Source organism: Girardinichthys multiradiatus, chromosome 24 (assembly GCF_021462225.1).
Source record: "Girardinichthys multiradiatus isolate DD_20200921_A chromosome 24, DD_fGirMul_XY1, whole genome shotgun sequence".
Lineage (NCBI taxonomy): Eukaryota > Metazoa > Chordata > Actinopteri > Cyprinodontiformes > Goodeidae > Girardinichthys > Girardinichthys multiradiatus.
Window position 1 is genome coordinate 7743704 of NC_061816.1, and position 24313 is coordinate 7768016.

The window sequence follows — 24313 nt, forward strand, 5'->3', positions numbered from 1 at the left end:
TCAGGACCTAAAAACACCATCCTTCGCTTTGTGGTGAAGTTCTTCCCTCCTGACCACACGCAGCTCATGGAGGAGCTGACTCGGTAGGTTTTTCCCAACACAGAAAACACACCTATACGAAGCAAAATTGAAAAGATCTGCCGCTTCCTCCACTGGCTCCAGTCTTTTTAGCCTTTCACTCAGGGGTTCATGGTTTATGCTTGTTTCTAATGATACCTTGCCATGTCTCCTGGTATTTTACGCTGTTCTTGGTCTGACACTTTAAGGTTAACTGTGATCTGGGAACCCGGCTCATAAAACTATTTCTTGTCCCAAAGCAGCTAAAAATGAAACTCCTGTTTTGCATGGTATCTTTTGTTTTGAGTCTGATAATCCGGTCCAAGCCGGCTCAGATGTTTGTCTAAGCTCACGTCACCGTCCCATAAGACAGAAACAGGAGAGGCCTCTGACCTTCCACATTTTCCCAGGATGCTGCAGCTCTTAGAATATTTCTGTCACTTTGGGAATCTCTTCTCACTAAACACATTAGTTGAACTAAATTTTAGTTTTTCGACTCCTGGTCTTTCCTCCATTGCTGACGTTTGGACTCTGTTTACTCCTGCTGCTGACTCTCACATTAAACAGGAAATGGGCTGGCAGCTGTTTTGTCTTCCTTTGTTTGGCTTTCCGAAGGGTAGCAGGGGGTAACCAGGAACCAAATATGGACACAGAAAGACAGAAAGTGTGTTTTTAAAAAGTTGCCTGTTGTCTCTGGTTTAAGTGAGGTGGTAGGAGATGAATCAGAGCTTTGCAAAAATATTCCAAGCACTTCGAATTGTCAATTTTTTGTTTCTTTTACTGGTATTTAGCTCTACCCATCTTTCCATAAACTCTCCCTGCTGAAGAAAAGCATCCCCACACCATGATTATGCCACCACCCTGTTTCATAGTGGAGGTGATGTGCAGGATCAGTTTTGCTTCACACAAAGCATTTTCTTGTAGGCCAAAAGGTTTGGTTTTGTTTCTTCTGACCAGAGCACCTTCTTCCACATGTTTGCTTTGTCTTCTACATGGATTTCTTTCAACAATGACTTTCTTCTTGTCACTCTCTCATTAGGCCAGCTTTGTGGCCACTAATATTCAGGGTTCCTACAAACTCTGGAAATGTCTGAATAGGTCTGGAATTTAATTTCAGTATTTGCAATGTCTGGAAAAAGAAAAAAAGAGTTTGGAAAGTTATTATTTTCTTACATTGTTCCCTAAATTGTGTTCTTCTGTCTTCTGTTTAGCCTCCTTTCCTTTTCACCTTGTGTCCTTACTACTTTCCTTCATTGTGTCCTACCTTCTCCTTCCTTCCTCTTTGCACATTGTCTTTCCTTCTTTCCTTCCTGGCATCCTACTTCCCTTGCTTATGTCCTTTGTTGTCTTTAATAATTTGTTTTCTCAATCCTTCTTCCTTCCATCCTTCCTTCCTTCTGTTTGCCCTCCCCCTGTTCTTTGGTTTTTGATTTCCTTCCTTCCTTCGCACCTTATGTCCTTCCTCCTTTCCTTTTTTGTGTCCTACTATCCTTCCTTCCATTTGCTCTCACTTCCTACATTCATTCTTTACCTGTTGTTCTTCCTTCCTTCTTTCCTTTTTTCTATTTCCTGTAGAAGCTTATGCCCTAAATATTTGGGGAAAGTGTTTTATATTTTAGTATAAATGTAGAAGATGGAGAACATTGGAAAGCCTGGAAGTCTTACCCATTTAGGAAGGAGTTGAGGATCTCTGCAGCTCCTCCAATTACCTTGGCTGATTCTCTGGTTAATGCCCAGCTGCCATTAATCAGTCATGTCTTGGTAGGTTGTGCCACACAGATACTGATGTTGAACAGAGCTCAGTGAGATAATCAAGGCTTTATCCCTGACCCGTGTGCTGCATTCCTTCATGATTATCCAACATGGTTGCAGATTAGAGTAAAGAAAATAAATACAAATGTACGCCACACTTTTCATATTTTATTCATAAAAAAACAAGAATTATTATTTCCTCACTTCAAAGTTATCCAAAGTTGGTCCATCGCCTAAAATCCCAATAAAATACACAGACGCCTGAGGTTGTAAATGTGACGGAATGTGGAAACTGCTTTTCCAAGGGACTTGTGGTCCTTTGGGAATTTATACCGAGATAATATGGCGTAGCTCTGCTGAAATGGCCCTTCATGTTTAGAGAAGCATGATTATCTTGAAGATGTAATTCATTATATTTCTTCTTACTTCTGAAAGCAAGACATTGGTTTTATTAAGCCGTTAGGTTTGGTTTTGTGAAAATATATTTACTAAAACATGGACAAATGTGCAGAGCATGGCTCAAATGTGTGTTTTATGAGCAGTGCTTGTGTTAAATCAGCTTACATCTGTCTTTGAACTGATGCTTAACTTTAAGGTCAGTGAATACAGTCAGATCTTTTGAATTTTTAGTTGTTGCGTCATGACTTTTGCTGCATGTTAATGCTTGCTGAACTAATCTGACCATCTGACTCTGATCATTCCCTGGAATAAGGATGTTTTTTCCCCCAAGTAAGGATTGGTTTCTCAGTTTTTCCTCTTGTTCTCCAGGTATCTGTTTGCCCTGCAGATCAAACGAGACTTGGCCTGTGGTCATCTCGTCTGCAATGACACCAGCTCTGCTCTCATGGTTTCCCACATCATTCAGTGTGAGTAAAACACGGATTTTACTTTCTCAGCTTTCTTTGTTGTCTCTTTCTGCTTTGAGATCATTTAGATTCCTGCACCTTTACTGAAAGTACTTAATATCAGAAAAGGACTCTAGTCCAATTCTAGGAAAAGGCATCCTTCTCTGAATGCCCGACGATAAATCAAACACAATTCCTATGGCCTTTAAGGATTTTTCCAGGAGCAGTCCATACAATGTGTCCAGACTTATGCAATCAAATCAGTCTGGAAAAGTCTGGAATGTTATGGGAATCAATTTATGTATTTTTCTGCTCTGGAAAACTATGGAGAAGAAAACTGTACAGAAAAATGTCCATCCATCCATTTGTCTATCCATCTATCTGTCTCCTTACAGTCTGTGGTGTTTGTAGGTTTCTAAATTGCATAAATTTCTTCCATAAATTAAGAGTAATGTTTTGCATAAATACTAAGAACTCTAGAAGTTTGAGTTGGGAAAAACCTGGAATTTTGATGTGAAAATTGTAGGAACCCTGAGATGGAGAGGAATAATGTGGTACATGGTTACATTAAAGACTGAAAAGAGACAGAATACACTCTCATATTTGTCTAAATGTATTATTTTCTTTTATAATTCAAACACTTTGCATCTTTGTTTACTTTTACTTTCTGCCGACAGTTTTGCTCCCTTTCTAGTCCAAATAATTACTTCTTAATGAATTCTTCCCCCCATCCCACCAGCTGAGATCGGGGACTTCGATGAGACGCAGAGCTGGCAGCATCTGCTGCACAACAAGTACCTTCCCGACCAGGACGCCATCAGAGACAAGATCATTGACTGCCACCGCCAGCATGTGTGAGTCCCTTTTACATTCACAGACGTTCACTTTTAATCAGCAGACAGGCTAACGGGCAATGTTTTTTAACATTTTAAATCATTAAACGTCTCCATGACAACCATTAGAAGCTTGCCAGGAAAAAGGGCTTTATGTCTTACCATCACAAACGTTAATATGTATAGTGTGCTGAACTCTGCTGGAACTTTAAAAGGAAATGTGTGCTTTGGTCAGATGAGACCAAGCTTTATAGCAGCAGACACTCCAGATGGGTGGCGAAATAAGGGTTAATTATGTTGGAAAAACACCTCATATCCACTGTTAAGTATGACAGATGATCTATGATGCTGCGGGCCTGTTTCCCTTGTTAGAGTGCAAACTAAGCGTAGGTCCTCATTGGGTCTTCCAGCAGGATAATCAAAAACATGACCAGATCAACACAGAAATGGATTATCACACACAAAACCAGTCTTCTTCCATGGCCTTCTTAGTCCCACTCCAAAATCCTGTGGAAACCTGTGGGAAAGCTGAAGAGGAGAGGGACCCAGGATTCTGGATGATCCAGAGAGATGGTGCAAAGAGGAATGGTCAAACATCCATATCTCTGCTCCAAGATTGTGAAATGGAGAAGACCAAGGCTGCTTGGCCAAAGGGGGTTGTATAAAGTATTAACATTTTCAGTACTTGTAAAGGGGGCTTTAATTCAAACGTGATCTGAGCTTTAATGTGCTCTGAAGTGCCAACCCCAACTCAGTAGAGTACCCTATAAAAGAAAACTGCACATGGGTAAACCCCCTTTTAAATTTCTGCAGCAGTGGTGGTTCACTGCAAGTTCAGTTCCTTATTTTCTACAGATGCAAATCCTGATAACCACCCCCCCAAGCACAGATGAAGACAGAAAAACAAACCACTGGCCTGCTCACGGCCACTCGCCTTCCCTCGCTTCAATCCCTCAGCTCCTTCTTAGCCGACGCAGGAAGGAACTGGCTTCTTCAGACGCTCATACAGGAAACAGGAAGCGATTCTGTGAGGAAACAAACATCTTTTGTGGCAAATTTCTTTCCGCCCTGCAGCAGGCACCTCCGTCTGATCCTGTTGTTATTTTAGGACTTGTGCAATGTTTTTTTTTTTTGAGTGGGTGGTTCTGGACAGAATACAGATTTGTGATTCACATCATCTTCTCTGAAAGACTGATGGATTTACTGATTAAATCCCTTCTTCCACAGTGGACATACTCCTGCAGAGTCAGACTACCAGCTGCTGGAAATCGCTCGGCGGCTGGAGATGTACGGTGTCCGTCTGTACCCTGCGAAGGACCGGGAGGGGACAAAGCTCAGCCTGACTGTGGCGCACACCGGGGTCTTGGTTTTTCAGGTAAAATCTTTCAGACTTGGAGCCCAGGGCTCTACAAAGTTTGGAACAGTATGGAGTTTGGTTTCAATATTGTCCAGTTTTAGATAAGCATGGATAAAGAAAATAAGAATACAGAAAAATCTTTGCATTTCCAGACTTTCCAGTCCAAGAGGTCTCAAACCTCAGTATTTGAGGGATGGCATTGTGCAACTTTTAGATGCACCCCCCTGGTCCAACACCCCATAATTCAGCAGCTGAATTACCTCCTCAACATGCAGTGAATTTCTACAAAGTCCTGCCAATGACCCAGAAATGTGATTCATGTGTGCTGAAGTAGAGCCACATCTGAAAGTTGCAGGACATCAAGTCTCAAAAACTCTAATTTGAGACCCACATCGTTCCTTCATTGTGTCCTTTCTTCTACCCTTGTATCCTTTCTTCTGTCCTCACTTGTGTTCTCCTTCCTGTCTTGTGTCCTGTCTTATAATCTTTTGTCCTTCTTTCCTACAATCCTTCCTTTGTTGTCTCATACCTTTCTTTCCTTCCATCCTTTTTGAAATACTTTCTTCTCTTCTCCTTACCTCGAACCATACCTCCCACCCTCGTATCAGTTCTTCTTTCCTTCCTTATGTCCTGTTGCCACCCTATGTCCTACCTCCATTTCTTTTCTCCTTCCTTCCTTCCTCCTGTCCGTCCTTCATCGTAATTTGTTTCTTGCTTCCTTTCACTCTGAATTCTTCCTTGTTTTTTCTGCGTTTGTTCTTTCTTCATTCTTTTCTTTTCTTTCAACCTTGTGTCCTATTTTTTTCCTACCTTGTGCCCTTCCTTGCATGTTCTCGTTTTGTTCTCAGCCACCATCAATGAATCCTGTTCATAGTATAAATATCTGCCATAGATTTATGGTTAGGTTTAGTGTTGTATATTTTAAATTGAACAAAAATGGCTGAGAAGTCTGGAAAGTTGGGTCTAGAAGTCTGCAGGAACACTAAGAACAATCTGTCTTCTTACGTGCTTGTACCAAATGTCACTGTTATTACATTGTGACCTAGAATTTAAAGGATAGTTTCTTCTTTTTGGAGTAGTTGCTAGAGGCGTAATTTCACACTCTTTACTGTTTTTATCCAGGGATACACTAAAATTAACGCTTTCAACTGGTCCAAGATTCGCAAGCTGAGCTTCAAACGTAAACGGTTCCTTATCAAACTGAGAGCTGACCCCACTGTAAGTCCAATTAAGTGTTTTTATTGTTCTTGCTGTATATATAGTGCCTTGATAAGGTGCAACTGTTCATCTATTTTCTCCATTTAGAACTACAAAATGCTTTTATTGGGATTTTATGGGATAGAGCAACTCAAAGTAGAGCTTAATTGTGATATTTAAGGAAATTATATAAAATTTTATTTGATTTTTCAAATACAAATCTGAGAAGAGGATGCGTATTTGTATTCAGCCCCCTTCTGAGTCTATACTTGAAAAACCCCCTTTTGTGGTTTTGACAAAATGTGAAAAAATTAAAGGGTCTGAATAATTTGCCAAATGCTGAAATGACCCTACGTGTTCTCCAGCAGAACTCCCACCATGACACGCTGGAGTTCGCCATGGCCAGCAGGGACTGCTGCAAGGTTTTCTGGAAGATCTGTGTGGAATACCACGCCTTCTTCAGACTCTTCGAGGAGCCTAAACCCAAACCCAAGCCCATCCTATTCACTAGGGGGTCGTCTTTCCGGTTCAGGTGAGCCAGGACCTGGAAAAAATTGTTTCTTTATGTTGATTTTTCTTAAATAATTTTGTTTAAACTTACATTTAGATTTACTAGCATATGTTCTAACTTTGTTTCAGTGGAAGAACGCAGAAGCAGATCATCGACCACATGAAAGACTCCGAGCTGAAGAAAGTCCCCTTTGAGAGGTGAAGCTCCAGTTTTTCAGACAGACCCTCCTGCAGCAGGGGCTGAAAGCTGTAATCAGATTTACCTGCTTGGTTAGCTGATTAGTGGCACATGGTTTGACCTGGTGTCGCCTCCCCTCCTCACAGGAAGCACAGTAAGGTTCTGTCCAGCAGCAGCATGTCCCCTCACTCGTCTTCCTTCAGATCCCAAGTGCCAAAAGAGGTAATACACTGCTGAGCAGGGACCAGCTGTCCTGACATGTATCCACCAATAACTTAACTTATTCTGCACATTTAGATCTGTTTTTGTTACTGTCACAGTTCCTACTCAGAGTATGGAAACAAGGTTTGGACATGTGTGGAGAAGGAAACTGATTATGAAATTGCCTCCATTCATCCTTTATCCGATCTGTACGTTTTCATCCCTCCCACCCTCGTTCACGGTGTTGCAGGTGTAGGCCTCTCATACTACGGATGAGAAACTACTGTTTGTTGCTCCCTGAGAGTAGCTGTAGGTTGGGCAATTTAGTTTTTAGAATTTGCTCCCCTATCGGACAACATAATCCGGCACCTATGATCGCAACCATGTACTGTTTAGATGTGGGTCTAAGCTGTGTTGTTTTCAGAGGAATAAATGTGTGTCTGGGGCATTCTTTTAAAGTTCTGACTCTGGTTTTTCTTGCCGTATTTTGCAGAGTGCCACGTCTATCCTGTTAGCAGACCAGCTAGACTCTGCAAGACTGGAGGCCAAAACTAATGGCAGTGAGGGCCCGCCAGCCATCGCACCTCCCACCAATGGCTTCCCTGACAGCACGCTCAACTCAGACCCGATCCGACAGAACCACAAAGGAGCAGACCAGCATCTCCTCAACCCAGGTCCAACCTGCAGGGCAAACAAAGGCAGCAGCTCTTCTATTCCTTACATAGACTGTAGCGACATAGACAGCGAATGTGATGTGGGGAAGAGCGGCAGGGCCCCCAGGGGCCAAAGCAGTGCAAATGACAGTAATGAGGATGAGCCTTACAGGCATGAGGGCAGTACAGGGCACAGAGATGGGAGTCTGTTTGGGGTTGTAAACGGGTTCTACCACACTAATCACCACGGAGTGATGCAGCAGGGTGTGAGTGGCAACAGAAATGCTGTAGATCAAACTCAGGAGAAGTTTAACATGAGTCAGGATCGAACAAACGATGACGTCCTGTCCAATGGAGGCTCCTTCCATAGCCGACTCCCGCTCCACAGCACGCTGCTGGATGAGATCTTCCAGGGCCGAGACAACCGCGGCGCGGGACTCGTTCGCCCACTGGGAACCGGGACTCGCAGTCAGTGCTCCAGCCCGGTGATCAGCAGCTTCCATCCGCGTACGAATTCACTCAGCCACGCCGAGATGACAAACGGCCATAGTCAGCCGCGCTCCGCCTCGCGGTGGGATGACAGGGGGCATTATTTTAGCAAACGTCCCGGAGCCATCCCCGTGGAGGCTCCCACCATCCCCCAGTTATCCCACCCACCGAACCACTATGGCAGCTACTCACCGATCATCTCAAACCGCACACTGCCGCATTTGGCTAAACCGTATAACCTCAACAACAACATGCGGGATCGTTCTGACACCGATCCATTCATTCTCAGCCAGCTCACATCCACCCCCAACCACCGCGACCCCCACCGCTCCGGGATGCAAACCCCGTACTCTGCCCCGATGGAGCGAAAAGTTGCGATAACGAATGGCAACCTCGTGGTTCCAGGCCAGGCGCGGTCAAACAACGCTCAACGGCTGTTTGACCGTCAGGGAAAACCGAACAACAACAACAATACCCTGAGCCAGCCGGTCCAAATGATCGACGGGTCCACCAGCAGTGGCACCGACACCAGCGACACAGAGTCGGACACGGGAAGCAGCGCATACAGCCAGCCGCTGCTGTACGGGAACCCCGCGGCGGTCGGCTCGAATGACGGGAAGCTGCACAGGAAGCTGCCATTTGGAAGTCTGCGGCTGGAGGAGGGGGGCGGGGGCGAGCCGGGGGAGCGGGAACGCCGGTACCGATTCAGTGAGGAAGATGTAGCGGGTCAGGTTTTTAGCTGCTGAGCAGGAAAAATATCAGCTGAGCCACTTTTATTGAAAAAGTACAAAAAGTTTAGAAATTGACATTTTAAAATCCAGTTTAGACTTTTTTATATTTTATCTTTATCTTTGAATATACAGTGGAACTACTGGGACACCCCATTAAATATTGTGTTCTCTGGAAAAAAAAGTGATTTAATTGCACTTAAACAAAAAATTTACTTGTTTTACTACTTAAACAAAATATATCAACTAAAACATGTTTTCTAGCCCCATCCTCACTTGCAGCTGTGAGATCTGGATCACATTGATTTAGATCTCTGGGTTTAAACCCGCATCTCATTAGTTCTGGTGTGTAAATAATTAAATTTGACTTTCAGCCTCTTTCTGACTGTAAAGACATGCACTTTCATTTAAACAGCAGTAAGAGCCTGCTGTTGGTCCCATGATGACACTGAAAGGTTTTTGGAGACGTCTTTTAGCATCTTGCTGTCTGCTTTCAGGGTGAACTTGCATGGATGGTCAGACCTGGGCATGCTGTCAGTTGTCTCTCCTACAGTGTAATGGCTGATTTCAAATCCTTCTAGGGCCTCTTTAAATTCCTTTACCAGACTCGTTGGCTGCTACAATCTTCTTTCTGTAGACCCCAGACAAATCTTTGGATCTCACCTTAGTGTTTACTCTCACTTCAACAGTCAGGAGCACCACACTAGATATCTGAGGTTTAAACAGCTGAGTAATGATGTTCTCATCATGTGCTCCTGATGGGAATACGCCTTAGTGTGTGATTTTAGCCATTTTACTTGGGAATAAATGTCTGAATTTATTCCTCACAACAATTAGTATTTTTAAAATTATGTTCGCATTTGTAAAATTTGAATTTTTCAGTCATTTGATCAAATTAATACATTCGAAAACACGCAGGCTTTCTTGGGGTGTCCTAATTTTGAGTAGAGGAAGAACATTTTATAGACTTTGTTTAACAAACAGATTTTGCTCAAGTTTAACCATATTTTTTAATTGTAAAATGTACAATTTTTAACAGAAATCTGTCGTTTCTCCACTTCACTTTGATATATATGTAGATGATTTTTTTTTTTCTAAACCCAACAATCAGATTTATTTAGTTTAAAACTTTGTTATGCAGCCTGGTGGCTTTGCTGGTCTAGCTTGTTGCTGTGAAACCTGTGAAGCCGGCCTTGTAAATCATTACATTCTGTGCGTGAATAACCTTTAAGGAGAAATACTTCCTTTACAATGTGCCATAACTTAAAAACCGTGTACTTAGATGAAGATCTGGCGCTTCTTGGTAAGATTATTTTCTGTACGTTTGTGTTGTTAGTATTGGTTATATTTATATCAGTCTGTTCTGTGTAGGAGGAAAGATAGATTTGTTGATTTGTAGCTGAGAGATTAGAGCGATTTCTTCTTGTTGACTTGGTGAGGAGAAAATGATTTATTTAGGGGCAGTGATTTTTCTCTGGCATTCTACACGAATCTCTCTGTGTGTGTCCATGTTTATGGCGTAAAATAAAACCTTAGGAATGATTTGAATTTGTATTGTGTAATAGTGGTTTTCCTTAGCGATTTATTTTTTGAGATGGTAGAAAGTAAAAAGAGGGGACGGTTGTGTACTGCTCAGTTTATTTAAAGGATTTTAATTATACTCCAACTCAACTGTACAGTCTTTTTAATGTTTCCTAGAGAAAGGGTTGTATTTAAGTACTAAATTGGTAGAAAAGTGTGTTTAAAATGCCAGAAGAGGAAGGTCTCTTTTCCTTTTTGGTACCGGCTGATGTCCGTTGGAGCACTTTTTATGCTTTCTGTTGATTTCTTTCTCTTTAGTGGACAACTACTATATCTCTGGTATGGATGTATAAGAATGGCAATGGCTCTCACACCTTGGTTAAATGCGTTTTTTCACTTGTTAATGTGGCATTTATGTACAATTCACATGTAAACTGATTTATTAAAGAAATAAATATAAAAACCCCAAAATGCTGCACTATTCAGGTTGCATAAGTGTGCACATCCTTAAAGTAATACTTTTCTTATCCACATTCCCACATCTTGACTTTGTAATGATTTCCCACTCTGCCTTGCAACAGTTGTCAAAATCTCTGACATTATGAGGACATATGTTTGATTTCTGGTCTCCAAAACTCTTTATTTTTTTCAGGTGAACCCATTCTTTTAATTTGAATGTGTGAACTCACACTGATGCTAAAAACAAAACCCCCCTCATCTTTGGCTTTCTTACACCTGAAGATTTTGGGTCCAAAACTGTTATTTAGTGCTGACTTGTCAGAATTTCATTCATCCTGAGAAAAAAAAAAGTTTAATCTGAATAAAAGTAACCCCACATCATGATTCTGCCACCTCCATATTTCTCTTTGGGTATGGTGTTCTTTCAGTGATACACTGTTGTTCTTTATGGCAAACATCATTTTTGGAATTACGGCCCAAAAATCCAAGTTTTGGTTTCTTCTTGGTGTCTTCTCTTTTCATCATTTTTGGTGAAACATCATGGATTTATTTTTGTCCTCTTATCTTGACTGATACCTTTGAAAACAAACAAAAAATATGGCTTTAGTTAAAGGAAGCAAATGTCAGGCAAATGCTACTAGGATAACTAAAGTTTATTGTATTTTATTCGGATTCATTATAATTGCTGTGAGGTGTGTTGAAATAGGATCAAAAGTTGCATAAAACAATTATTTTAAAGATTTGCACACTTATACTTTCCTGTAACAGATTTTTTTATGCTGGATATGTGTTGCATTAAGGCAGGTAAAGGGTTTAAAATCATTGTTCATGTTTTTGACAGAGTAACCAGGCATTGTAATATAGATGTGAAGACTTTAGAGAGTCCCGTATGCAAATATTCTTTGTTTAATATTTACTCCTGACCGAGAACAAGATTAGCATTAAATGAACAGTTAGAAACAACTTTAAAAAAAATTATTTTGCGATCTATGTTTCTGTTTTTCCTGCATAGCTCTGTTTTTCCTCACTGTTACTCAAACACACGACCCTTTAGCTGTCTGCTTGTGCTTTGCTCGGCCTCTGGCATGAACTCCACAGAAAACAAAGAAACCTGGATGTTATCATTCACTCTGTTCAGCTGCTTTTTTCTCACCTCTTAAACTGCAGTTTATGTAAGGATTCTCATCTCCATCTGTCATTTGTTGCCTGTTTGGCTGCTTGTTCTCCACTTTTACTTTTGCTCTCACCGAAGGACTAAATCAGAACAAGCAAATTTGACTCAGACCAGTAATTTTCACAAGCTTAAGGTTATTTTTTTCTTCATATTGTTCATGAACCTACTGTTTCAAATTAAATCAGATTGGGTTAAATGTGCAAGACTTTTTTTCCTGCTTTCCTCTGAAACAAATGCTTCCTGCTTTGTAAATACACTGTTTATAAGCATGTTTTTAAGAAAAAATAATTATTTTTTTTTAATAATGTTTTCACTATTTCCTTTCTGTTTCTATAAATGCATGTTAACCAGGCAGAAAAAGTGTCACTTTACTCTTTTTTGCTCACTTGGTGTTTGTGTGGAGGGGCTCACAACGGTTCAAAATGTTTGAGACACAGGTGATGCAGTCAAACATCCAACCAAGCACATGCTCTTCTTCATTTTTGGAGTTTTTGTGCCTTTCAATCACTTTGCCGTCATGAGTAATCACCTGCACCGTGTTTATTTCAAACATTTAGAAACCCTTTGTGTTTTGGCCCCCACCAGGGATCTGTGCACAAGGACAGAGCAGGCGCGACTTAGCTCCAGTTTTCTGTTAACAGAGAGTAGGAGGGTGAGGGAAGACAGACACTGGTAAAGTTAATAATAATGCATTATGTAAGTGCACAAAAGATATACTTGAGAAATGAAGCGTTTATGTTGTCAGGTGTAAAAGTCTGCCCGTTGTCAGAGCTTGGACACATGTATAAACACAAGAATACTGGAGCGGAGTCCCTGTGTTGTCCTAACACTTGCCTGTTTAATTTTTGCATTTTCTACCACCCCAATTTAACTTGTGCTTCATTGTAATTTTATTGAAACTGAATGTTCATTATACAGTAACTGTCATGGCAAATTAGGGTTATTTAGGTTGAAAGAAATCGTGGAGCTAGGGGACGTTTATTCTTCTACTTCTTTTCCCAAAAATGGATCGTAAAGTTTTTTTCCTAAAAAATTAGCTTTTGCATCCTATAAATTTGACCCTTAAATTTAGAAAAAAGGTATAGATTGTGTTTTCTAATACTAAACCACTTCCACTGGCTCCCTGGTTTTTTGAAATACCTAAAAGCCCTCTTAAATGTCCTTTCATTGTAACAGGTTACTGCGATTTTGTGTTCATGCTGTGATTTGTACACTTAAGGAGTTAATCAGAACCAAATTTGTTCGTTTTACCGATTTTAAAACTCAAATAATTGTTTCTTCTTGTCATTATTATGTAGCTGCGGTGATATTTGGTGAATAAAGGGAATCGATGGACCTTTTAGGAGGAAAAAAACATGTTAGATGGGATACCAGCTAAAGCCAACAGCCGCTTAGCTTAGCTTAGTTTTTCTTATATTAGCTTTAAAATGAGCATAAATATTGAAGTGTTACTTCACAAGATTAAAGCTTAATAAACAAACAGTAAAATTTATTTTTTTAGGGGCGGGGGAGTCTTTCGTCACCTGTTTTTATTGATATGGAGTATTTCTGTTAGCCAAGTGCTGGTAAGAGATTTTCATGGTATTATAAGAGTAGCATGATTTACAAAGACCCATCTAGTGGCTCTTATTTAACGCAGAAAAGTAACTTATTCCCAGTGTTGTCAAAATAATGTAGCAATAACTTTATCAGAGCAATATTTGATGACTGTCCGGTTTTTTTACAGTCAAAAATATTTCAAAACAGCTAAATTTCGGTCTGTTGTAAACGAGTGAAAATTGGAGCGGCCTTATTTCAGTTAACTAGTAGTTCATACCAACAAGTGGGGGACAGTTTGTATTATTGAAACTAAAACGTTTTAAAAACTCTGGATACATTCATACCGGAAACCAGCCCATTCCTAATGTCAGCGCTAAGCTTAGCTAACTGGCTAACAAAGCTATGCCAATGGTATTACCCAGAAAGTAAACCAGTTATTCTCCATATCTTGAACTAATAACTTGAAATAAACTTAATGAAAATGTAAAAAATGGAGTATCAGAATTAAATCTGTGCATGTTTTTCTGCTGTTAGCTGCCTACTTTTGTTTTTCATCTTACAAATTTTGAAGCATTTAGCTAGCTACTTGCTGTGTTTCTGCTTATTAAAACATTAGCGGCTGCTCTAGTTTGCATGAACCACACCTGTTTTTTTTTTCTGTTTTACTACTTTCTTTAACTTTTCGCATGCTGCTGGTTAAACTAAAGAGCTGCTTAAATATGAATGATAGTCTCAAATGTTCTGATAAATATGCACTGTTTTACTTGTTTTCTATCACATTGATAACACTGTTCCTACACATCCATCTATCCTCAAACATTTGCTGGATGTTCTTTTTGTTCTTTCTATGACTTTTCTTTCTTTCATCCGTACAACTTTTTACAATATCTGTTTGTGGTGCACTAGTGTCAATAAAAAAACATTTTTTAACATAAAAAGGGACTCCAGCGTCCTCTGTAGGGTCAATAGGCCCCTCACTTTCCCTACGACATCCCATTTCATCCACCTGCTTGGACTGTGACCCCTCTCCATGTGTTTTATTGTGGTAGATGGTCTGTAGTGTAGAGGCCGTTTCATTTGTTTAGTGTTGTTCACCTTCCTGTTGGCTTGTTCCTCCATGTGTTGTGTTCAGTTATTTGTCCGTTGAGTTTTTTGTTTTTTTTATACCACCGCAGCATAGATCTGCTCTCATTGGTTGCGATGGGTGTACCCATGATCCAGTTTGATGTATAGCAGTGGACTTTTTGGAAACTTTGCAAAAATGGGCAAGTATACAGTCGAATTTAGAATCATGTAGTTTACATAATAGCAGCAGTAGTAGTAGTATTAGTAGTAGTGACTCTAGCTGTAGTTGCAGTAATTCTACTTTGTCTGGATGTTCCCATTAAATTGAAGAGTTGGGAGATGTAATATTAGTCTTGAGTTTCTACATGCATGGTTCAGATTCCTTACGAAGACCTTTGAAACATATTTTTTTCATTTTTGTTTCTAACCAGCTTGAGATTAATTTGCTAGTTTATAACTCCACTACGCCTTGACTTATTTCACTATTGCGTCATTGCTCGTCAGTATATTTCTCTTAAGTTAAGATTAATGCTAAAAATGCTTAATTCTCCCTTATGCTTTAATTTTGTTGTGATTTGGACCCATTGACCTCTGATCAAACCAAAATAACTAAGTGACCTCCTGCTAGTAGACATCATTTATTCAGGCTTCCTACACAGTCTGAAAAAGTCTGGAACATGATTTCTGTATTTTCCAGGTCTGGATAAATATGAAAAAAAAAATAAGTATAAAAATATTTGGAATTCCAAATTATTGTATTATCTAAATGCTGTATCCTTCCTTCCTTCCTTCTTTCCTTCATTTTTCTTCCTATTGTCCTCTATTACCACTTTCCTCATCTCTGTCATTCCTTATTTCCTTCCCTGTGGTTTTAACTTGTTTCCCTATTTCATATCCTTCCCTTCTTCTGTCATTCAATCATGTGTCCCACCTTCATTCCTTCTTTGTGTCCTTCTTTCTTCCCTTCCTTATTTCCTTTATTCATTCCTTTCTTTCGTTCCTTCCTATTTCTCCTTCTTTTATTACCTTGCCTGTGTCAATCTTTTCCTCCTTTCATACCTTCCTTGTCTCCTTTCTCCCTTCCTATGTAATATCCTTCTTTCTTTCTTTCTTTCCTTGCTTGCTTGTTTCTGTCCTTCCTTTCTTTGATTTCTACCATTCTTGTCTCTGCCCTTCCTTTATTCTTATTCCTTTTTATTGTGTCCTTTTGTTAATTTTTTGGTTCTTCCTTCCTTCTTTCCTGTATTTCTTTATTTATTTCTTCCACCCCTTGTGTCCTCCCTTGTTTCGTTCCTTCAATTTACCCTTGTGTCCTTCCTTCCATCATTTATCATTTCTTTTGTGGGATTTTGTTCCTTAAAAATGTCCAGGAACCCTGTTTATTGGAGTCACTTAACTGTATTTTTATGCAGCAGACTATTTGAGTATTTTATAGAAACTTAGAACCTTGGTAATTAAAGCAGGTATGAAAAATAACCAGTGATTAGGTTTAACCACACTTTAGAAATGGTTTCAATTAGAAAGTAGTTTTTTGTCACGTCTGACCAGCTTATTCTGGATTATAGTTTAAACCAATTATTAACAGACAAATACAAGCAGGTTGTTAGTACAGCTTTTTCACAAGATGATTACAGTGAATTTAGAAAACCAAAGTTTCACAACTCAATTGTCAAAATTAAATTCTAACAAGTGAAAAACAAGTTGGCAGCTAATTTCATTATTATACAATCTGATTAACCCTTTGCCTTGTTTTCCACTCTTTGTCCTGCCCTCCTTTCTCCTATTTATCTTTTGAACTTTCCACAATTAGAAGGCCCTGATTCCAAGGAATCCCCGCAGGAAAGTCCCCAGGTGGTTGCAAATGGAAGCGGCCCTGGGGATGAGCAGGAAAGGGGCGTCACCGGCATTGTGGATGTGGTGCAGATTCCAGAGGGACAGCAGCTTTCCCCACTTACCAGCCCGCTGCTCATCGAGGCTGGATACGTCCGCCACGATGATGAAGAGGAGGCGAGAAGAAAGGTGGGCAGGCTGGGCGTGCTTAGAAGTGGAAAAACAAAGAATTTAGTTGGATGACTTACTGAAGAAGAGAAGAAGAAAATTATCAATATCCCTGCAAATCTATTCAGATGTTTTATAATTTGTCATGTTTCAAACGCAAACTTTAATGTTTTATTGGAATTTTCTGTGATACGTCAATATAAAATAGTGAATAACACTGAAAGTAAAAGAATGCACACCTCACACAGCATGATACTGCCACCACCATGCTGTGGCTGCAGCATCATACTGTAGGATTGCTTTCTCCACAGCTTTAAGTTTGCTTTTAGCCACCCAGGGTTTTTCACGTAGGCCAAAAAGTTCAGTTTCGATCCCATCTGTCCAGATCACAGTCTTGTATTTTCATTTTAATTTTTATTTAGGATGGTATCAGAGTAATGGGGAATCAATTTAAATGCAAACAACATTTTTCAGTTTTGTATTTGTAGAACATTTTCAAAATTATGCTCCTATTACTTTATTTTGATCTCATATAAAATCAAATAAGATACATTGAGGTTTGTGGCTGTAATGTGACAGAATGTGGAGAGGTTTAAAGTGTACGTATACTTTTGTAGATTTGCTGTAATATAAATAGGTGTGGTAGATAGATCTGATTTTTCTGTTTGTGTCCAGAAGTTTCCCACAGACAAAGCTTACTTCATAGCCAAGGAACTGTTGAGCACAGAGCGGACCTACCTCAAAGATCTTCAGGTTATCACAGAGGTAATAATTCCCATATCATGCCTGGTTTGATTTCGGAGTTTAAAAGCAGCAATATCTACATGTGCTGCCTGCTTTTTCTGGCTCAATGGAGAAATTCCTCACAAATCAAGGCTTGGCTGTTTGTCCAGGTGTATTTCAGGATTCCTACCTCAGTATAGATACATTTGATTTGAGTATTTTCCAGGTCTGTTAACGTATGGAAAAATATTGTGTGGAATATTATTTGATATTCCAGACTTTGATTCCTTATCCCATTAAAAATTTTCCCTCCCTCATGTCCTAACTGCTTTCTTTCTTACCTTTCTTCCTAGCGCCCTTTCTTCCTTTCAACATTGCTTGTTCTTCCTTCCTTCTTTCCTTCCTTCCTTATGTCCTGCCTCCTTTCCTTCTTTGTGTCCTTTCTTCTTTAATCTCAAATGTTCTTCCTTCCTCTCTTTCATGTCCTTCTGTCATTTCTCCCTTGTTTCCTCCCTCCCTTTATTTTCTTTTTTGTGGTGTCCTTCTTTCTTTGTGTCCTCCTCCCTTCATTTCTTCTCTGTGCACTTCCTTCATTTCTTCCTTCCTTGTGTCCTACCTCCCATCCTCATATCCATTCTTGTATCCTCCTTTGTTCCTTCCCTCATCCTTGTGTCCTCCCTTCTATCTGTCCTCTTTCCTTCCTTTGTCTGTCATCCTTTCTTCCTTACTTGTGTTCTTTATTTTGTCATTCTTCTTTCCTTGCCTCCTTTCTTGTCCTTTTTTCTTTGTGCCCCTCTTCATTTTAACCTCTATTCCCTATGCCTGCACTTGTGTTATCCATCCATCCATCCATCCATCCAAGGACGTTGAATCTGGGAAGTTGGTTCTGGAAAAGTCTGGATTTTTTTCCACTTGAAGATGTGGGAAACCTGATTTGTGTTATGCTGAAGGATGTGAAGGTTGATCTTCTGATGGTCTCTTAGTAGGACTGTAACAGGTAGAAAAAGTATTATCCAAAGCAGAAACATTAGGGTAAGGAACTAAACTTAAATATTTTCAAACACACATGTTGGGAAGGTTAGAACTGGTTTGTGAAGCCTGTTTTGTTTTTGGCACATTTCCCCAAAACGTCTGTAGTTTTTTTCTGTGAATCAAAATCACGAGTGAAGAGTTTCTGTTTATTGTTCCTCAACCTTAAAATGAAAGCTTAGCTATTGCTGCAGGAGCAGTTTTCTTTTGCAGTACAGCTTCTCTGCAGGTTTTAAAATGGCCTTTTTAGTGTTTGCTCACTAAGTGCATGTCCTCTCTGCAGCTAAAATACTCTAGCCTCCTCTCTGGGTTTGCATATAAAAATAAAATGTCTGCAACATAAATCCTGCAATTAGAGGGCAGCATATCATGGGTCAGACTTGGCTCTTGCATGATTTTACTGTTTTAACAGCTTTCATTCAAAATTACGATGAACAGCAGCAGCTCTGAAGTTCACCATGACATCTGACCTTACTGTGAAGAAAATCTCTCTCTGCTGTCCTTTTTTTCTCAGTCAGAATGTTTTATTTTTTCAGTTTGACTTCAGTTTTTACTCTCTTTGATGTGGAAGGAAGGCGTACGCTGGCAGCCTTTTAAAGCCTCTTAAATGTTTTTTTTTTGGGTGGTGCAGCTCAGGCCCAAGGTCCCACACCCTCCTCTCTGCTTTCTCGCCGTCACCCCTCCATCTTCCTCCTGTGAGACAGCTGGACGACCTCTTGTCTTCACTAGCTGTCACGGTGCTCTGTGATTTTATCCTGCTGAGGGAATCTAACACCTCTGTGTTTGGGGTTGTAGACACATATCAGTGTTCATCTCTTCTGCCATGTGCCTCTATTCCTTCTTGTTACACGTATGTTGTTTTCCTTTCTTCCTCTCTCATGTCCTCCCTTATCCTTCCATTCTTATGCCCTACCTCCCTTCTTTCTGCCTCTCCTTGTGTCCTTCCTTCCTTCCTTCCTTCCTTCCTTCCCTTCTCTTGTCCTTGTCTCTTGTCTTCGTTTCCATCTGTGCATTTGTCTTTTCTTTCTTCGTTGTCTTTCCTTTGTTTCTTTACTTTTAGTCCCAGTCCTCTTCTTCAGTTTTGTCCTTCATTTTTCCTTCTTTCCTTCTTTTCTGCTTGTGTCATTCCTTACTTTCTTGTGTGCTTAGTTTTTAGTGTCCTACTTTTCACCCTTTGATTGCTTCCTTGCATCCTCATTCCTTCTTTTTATCCTTCTGTCCTTCCATTCTTTGTGTCCTTCACGACTGCCTTGTTTCTTTTCCTCCTGTCCTTCCTCTTTCCTTAAGTCATTCCTTCTATCCTTCCTTATTGATGTTCTTTGTCTTCTTTCCTTGTCTCTTTCCTTTTATGTACCTTCCTTTCTCCCTTCCTTCCTTCCTTCCTTCCTTCCATCCCTTAAGTCTTTCCTCGTGTCTTACCTCCTTCCTTATCTTGTCCCTTGTGTCCTATCTCCTTTTATATTTTAAAATGAACATAAAATACTGAGAATCTTGTGAAGTAAATCCTGGAAAGGTCTGGAATTTTTACATGAAAATGTGCATGAATTAATGGGGACAGATATCTTACCATTCCAGGTTATGTATGCTTAATTTTTGTTTGCGACCACACTTTCAGGTGGTTCTCTGTTTTCCCTCATTGGTACGTATCTTCATCTGTTTTCCAGTTCTTCCAGAAAGCTGCGGGGAAAGATGAAGCATTTCCAGACACCGTTAAGAACCTGATATCCTCCCACTACGATCCAGTGTACAGGTTTCACCAGGGATTCCTCAAAGTGATGGAGCAGCGGCTGGCTCAGTGGTGGGCAGTTTTCTGTTGTCCCTCTAAGAGGCACAGAAGTTAGGCATAATGTGCTCTTCCTTTAGAGGAAACCTAACCGCTGAAACTTTAGTTGAAGCATGGTGGTGGACTGATCATGATATGGGCGTGTGTTGCAGTCGGCCACCCCAGGAACAATTTCTGTTGCATAGAAAATAATTTGTCTAAGTTCATACTTTGCTTAAAATGCCTTAGAAACAAGATTTTTTGCTTATAAGCTTAAACGTAGCAGATAGCATCCTTACAAAATATAGGACGAAGAAATCTGCCTCAAACATTAGAGGTCTGGAGAATTACGAAGAGGAAACAACTCACTTACTGAAAATAAACAGAAGATGTGCAAAAACAAAGAAGAAACCATTTTAAAACCAGATTAGTTTTTTGACTTTAAATATTCTTCAATAAATATTCACTTATTTATTCAGGAATCTTCCCAAATCAATTTCTAACAAATTTTTTATCCTTGTAAAAGTAATTATTTTAATTCCAGGTAAAAACCAAAAACTAAACCTTTGCTGGACTTTTCCTTTCTAAATTGTCAGTCAGTACTTGACTGGTGTGTTTTGGGTCATCGTTCAGGATTTATGGTGGTCCTGTTGCAGCAAAGCATCCCCAAATCATGACACGTCCAGCTCCATGCTTCACAATTGAGATCTTTTCCTGGAATGTTGTATTTAGTTCATGTCAAATATGTCCTCTTTTCTGGTATCCAAGTAATAAAATTATAGACTAATGTGTCCAAAAGAACATTATTATAGAAGTTCTGGTCTTTGTCTATGTTCTCTGTGGCACACTTCAATCTAGCCATCCTTCTTGCTCACTTCCAAGTGTGAAAGAAGGTCTCTTTCTGATTCTACAGGCATCGCTTCCCATTAAGACATCTTAGGGTTTTTTGCATATGTGGTGTGATTAGTAGTTTTAGCCAAGATGGAATAAATATCCATTTATCTAAACATACACAGGGTGTCGTAGGGTGTCCTTATTTCTTCACACAACTGTACATTTAGCATCTTGCAGTCTGCTTTCAGGGTGAATTTCCTTGGATGGTCAGACTTGGGGCTCTACTCCTTGCAGAATGACATAAAAGTCTTCTGAGACCTCATTAAAGCCCTTACCAGACTCATGAGCTGTTACTAGCTTCTTTCTGAAGGCCTCAGACAGCTCATTGGATCTCACCACGGTGTTAACCCTCACTTCAACAATCAGCAGCACCAAACTAAATGTCTGAGCTTTAAACAGACAAAATCTCCTTATAAATGGCGAGTACTGTTGCTCTAACCATGTGCTTCTGGTGTGAGTAGTAATTGTAGCCAAAATGGAATAAATATCCGTCTGTCCAAACATACACAGGGTGTATTAGGGTGTCCTTATTTCTTCACACGACTGTAAATTTCTTAAATTCTTACTTTCTTCCCTCTGGAAGTCTGTTAGGTGATGTTTTCTCCTGAAATGACTTGGAGAATGGAGATGGACTAAAAAATATCCCAGCCCTGGGGAAAGTTTGTCTGTGCCTGCCATCTAGTGGTTATTAGGTGTAACTACACACAACTAAACAATAAATGTCCTTCTGCCTCCTACAGGGAGGGCCGGTCCAACGCTCACATTAAAGGAGATTACCAACGAATTGGTGACATTTTACTGAAGAACATTCAGGGTTTGAGGGTAAGTAATCTTCTGCATTCTCTCACAGATGGTGGGGGTTATGGATGTAACAGTTTGGGTGCTTCATTTTGTTCCTGCAGCATTTGACAATTCATCTTCAGAAGCATTCAGAGTGCTTGGTGGAACTGGAACGAGCTTGTAGGTAAGGCAGCGGACCTGAAAGCCATGAAACGTCGCTGCAGAAAGCGGATACTGAACTTCTCCCATTTATTTGCAGGTCGAGTCGGAAGGTGGAAGCCCTGTGCAGGGACTTCGAGCAGCAGAGAGTTTGTTACCTGCCTCTGTACATCTTCCTGCTCAGGCCTCTCCACCGCCTGCTGCACTACAAGCTGATCCTGGAGAGGCTCTGCAAGCACTACCCGCCCACCCATGAGGACTTCAGACACAGCAGAGGTGCTCCTGTTCTCCCCTGCTTGTCTTCTTGTGTTCATCTGCCTTTCTTATACCATGACTCTGAAATCCAATCGTCTCCAACACTTCAGCCGCCCTGGCAGAGATCTCTGAGATGGCGCTCCAGCTTCAGGGCATCATGATGAAGATGGAAAACTTCCAGAAGCTCCTGGAGCTGAAGAAAGATCTGACCGGCATTGAAAACCTTGTCATGCCTGGGAGGGTCAGTCTGTTTCCTCTTTATTTCCTCGGATCTTCTGACTCAATCTGAGGATTTCTGACTCCCTGACTTGCTTGTGTTTGACTTGCAGGAGTTTATCAGGTTGGGCTGCCTCAGCAAACTGTCGGGGAAGGGCCTGCAGCAGAGGATGTTCTTCCTGGTATGAATCAGAGCTTTACCTCAGGACTTCAAACTGATCCTACACTGTTGGGAAATATCTGGAATTTCATTTCAGATTGTGGGAAATATTTGTCTTTAAAGACTTTATTCCCTATCCCAACATCTAAAAGTTGTCCATCCTTATGTCAGGCTGTTCTTTTCTTCTATGTCTCCTTTCTTCACTCCATATAGTTGCTCTTTCAACCTCCCCTCTTTGTGCTCTTCCTTTTTTCTTTCCTTCCTTGTTCCTTTCTTCTCCCTTTTTTCCTCCACTCATTCCTTGTGCCCTTTCTTATCTATTTTCTTTTTTCTTCTTTTCATCTTTCTTTCCTACCCTTCTGCCTTCCTCGTGTCCTTCCAGTTTTCCTTCTTTCTGTAATTTCTTCTTCACGTCCTTCCTTCCTTCTTTGTGTCATTCCTTGCTTCATCCCCCATGTCTCCTTTTCTCCTTTTCTTTATTTTGTCTTTCCTTCCCTCTGTCCTGTCTTTCTTGTGTTTCTCTCTTCCTTCTCTGCTATCTAATAATCTTTCTTCTTTCCTTTGTTGCTTCCTTCCTTGCATCCTTCACTCTTTCCTTTGGCGTGTCCTTCCTTCATTGCATCAATGCCTCCTTCCTGCCCTCCTTTTGCTCTTTTATTTTTTCCCCTCATGTCCTTCTACCTTCTCTCTCTTCTTCCTTGTCTCCTGTCTTTTTTCCTTCCTTCTTCCTGACCAATGTAAACATTTTGGTCACACCTTCAGGGTGAATTCGTTTAAAATGTAATTTAATGACGGGAATTTGGAATTTTTACACGATAAATGTGTTGAAGGTTGTATTTGGGATGTTAATGTTTCTGATTATAACTGCTTTCTGTTTCCTCCAGTTTAGCGATTGTTTGATGTATACCAGCCGAGGGATGACCGCGTCCAACCAGTTTAAGGTCCATGGGCAACTGCCTCTTTATGGCATGACGGTGTGTTATATTCTCTCTGATTGGATTTTTTTATATGAGCAAAATAAAACTGATTTCTCAGAAATAGGCCGTCTGTCATTTCTGTGTTTTTCGTGCGTTTTTTCTGCTGTCTCCTGCAGATCAGAGACTGTGAGGTGGAGTGGGGAGTCCCTCATTCGTTCACACTGTTTGGGCAGCGGCAGTCTGTAGTGGTCACAGCCAGGTTGGGATTAACCATCAGCAAGCAGGACATTTCCGTTATTTTTCTTCTTTTTGAGTGTTGAAGAACCATAGATTTACATGCCTTAATTTCTGCAGCTGTGCTGCAGAGATGGAGCGCTGGGTGGAGGACATCAGGATGGCCATCGACCTGGCAGAACAGAACAGCAACCCAAACACCGACCTGCTCTCCACCAGCCCACCTGAGAACAGTAAGATGTTCCCCACTGACTATTACAGATACAGTCACATGCATGACGTTCTCACAGAGAGCGGAGATGTTTTTCGACACCTCTCACCACATGGTGTCCTGTATCAAGCAGTCCTTTTTTCATCTTAAGCATCTACAGGTGGCAGGTGTTTTGATTTAATCTCTGATAAATCTCTTTGTTCTGTTGAGAGGAGCTCCAGTGTTTGATCCCATTATAGCAGCTGCTGCATGCCTGATGCTATAACAGCACGAGAGGGATGAGACGACCTGAAGTGGTGCAGAGGGACCAGGCGGTGCTCAGACAAGCTGCTGCTGGTCCATCTTTAAGGGTTTAGCCCGTTTCACATCAGTACCCCCGATAGAAGCTAAGGGTTAGAATGGCATTAAAAGGAAAAA

The 24313-nt window shown here is 40.6% G+C and overlaps 1 protein-coding gene across 4 annotated transcripts in view; it reads left to right on the forward strand.

The window, feature by feature from the left end:
• Positions 1-24313, forward strand: part of LOC124861359 (FERM, ARHGEF and pleckstrin domain-containing protein 1-like) — a 60472-nt gene that overhangs the window by 32623 nt on the left and 3536 nt on the right. For 2 of the 4 annotated variants that reach the window (XM_047355016.1, XM_047355018.1), the window contains exons 5-24: positions 5-83; positions 2578-2675; positions 3394-3508; positions 4715-4862; positions 5967-6062; positions 6407-6573; positions 6681-6749; positions 6876-6951; positions 7424-7628; positions 16369-16577; positions 17232-17321; positions 19973-20106; positions 21705-21786; positions 21867-21928; positions 22004-22179; positions 22269-22399; positions 22488-22556; positions 23419-23508; positions 23628-23710; positions 23806-23918. In XM_047355016.1, the coding sequence (XP_047210972.1) occupies positions 5-83; positions 2578-2675; positions 3394-3508; positions 4715-4862; positions 5967-6062; positions 6407-6573; positions 6681-6749; positions 6876-6951; positions 7424-7628; positions 16369-16577; positions 17232-17321; positions 19973-20106; positions 21705-21786; positions 21867-21928; positions 22004-22179; positions 22269-22399; positions 22488-22556; positions 23419-23508; positions 23628-23710; positions 23806-23918 (2292 nt within the window). The remainder of the gene's footprint in view (positions 1-4; positions 84-2577; positions 2676-3393; positions 3509-4714; positions 4863-5966; positions 6063-6406; positions 6574-6680; positions 6750-6875; positions 6952-7423; positions 7629-16368; positions 16578-17231; positions 17322-19972; positions 20107-21704; positions 21787-21866; positions 21929-22003; positions 22180-22268; positions 22400-22487; positions 22557-23418; positions 23509-23627; positions 23711-23805; positions 23919-24313) is intronic. The other 2 variants (XM_047355017.1, XM_047355019.1) reach the window with 2 other exon arrangements.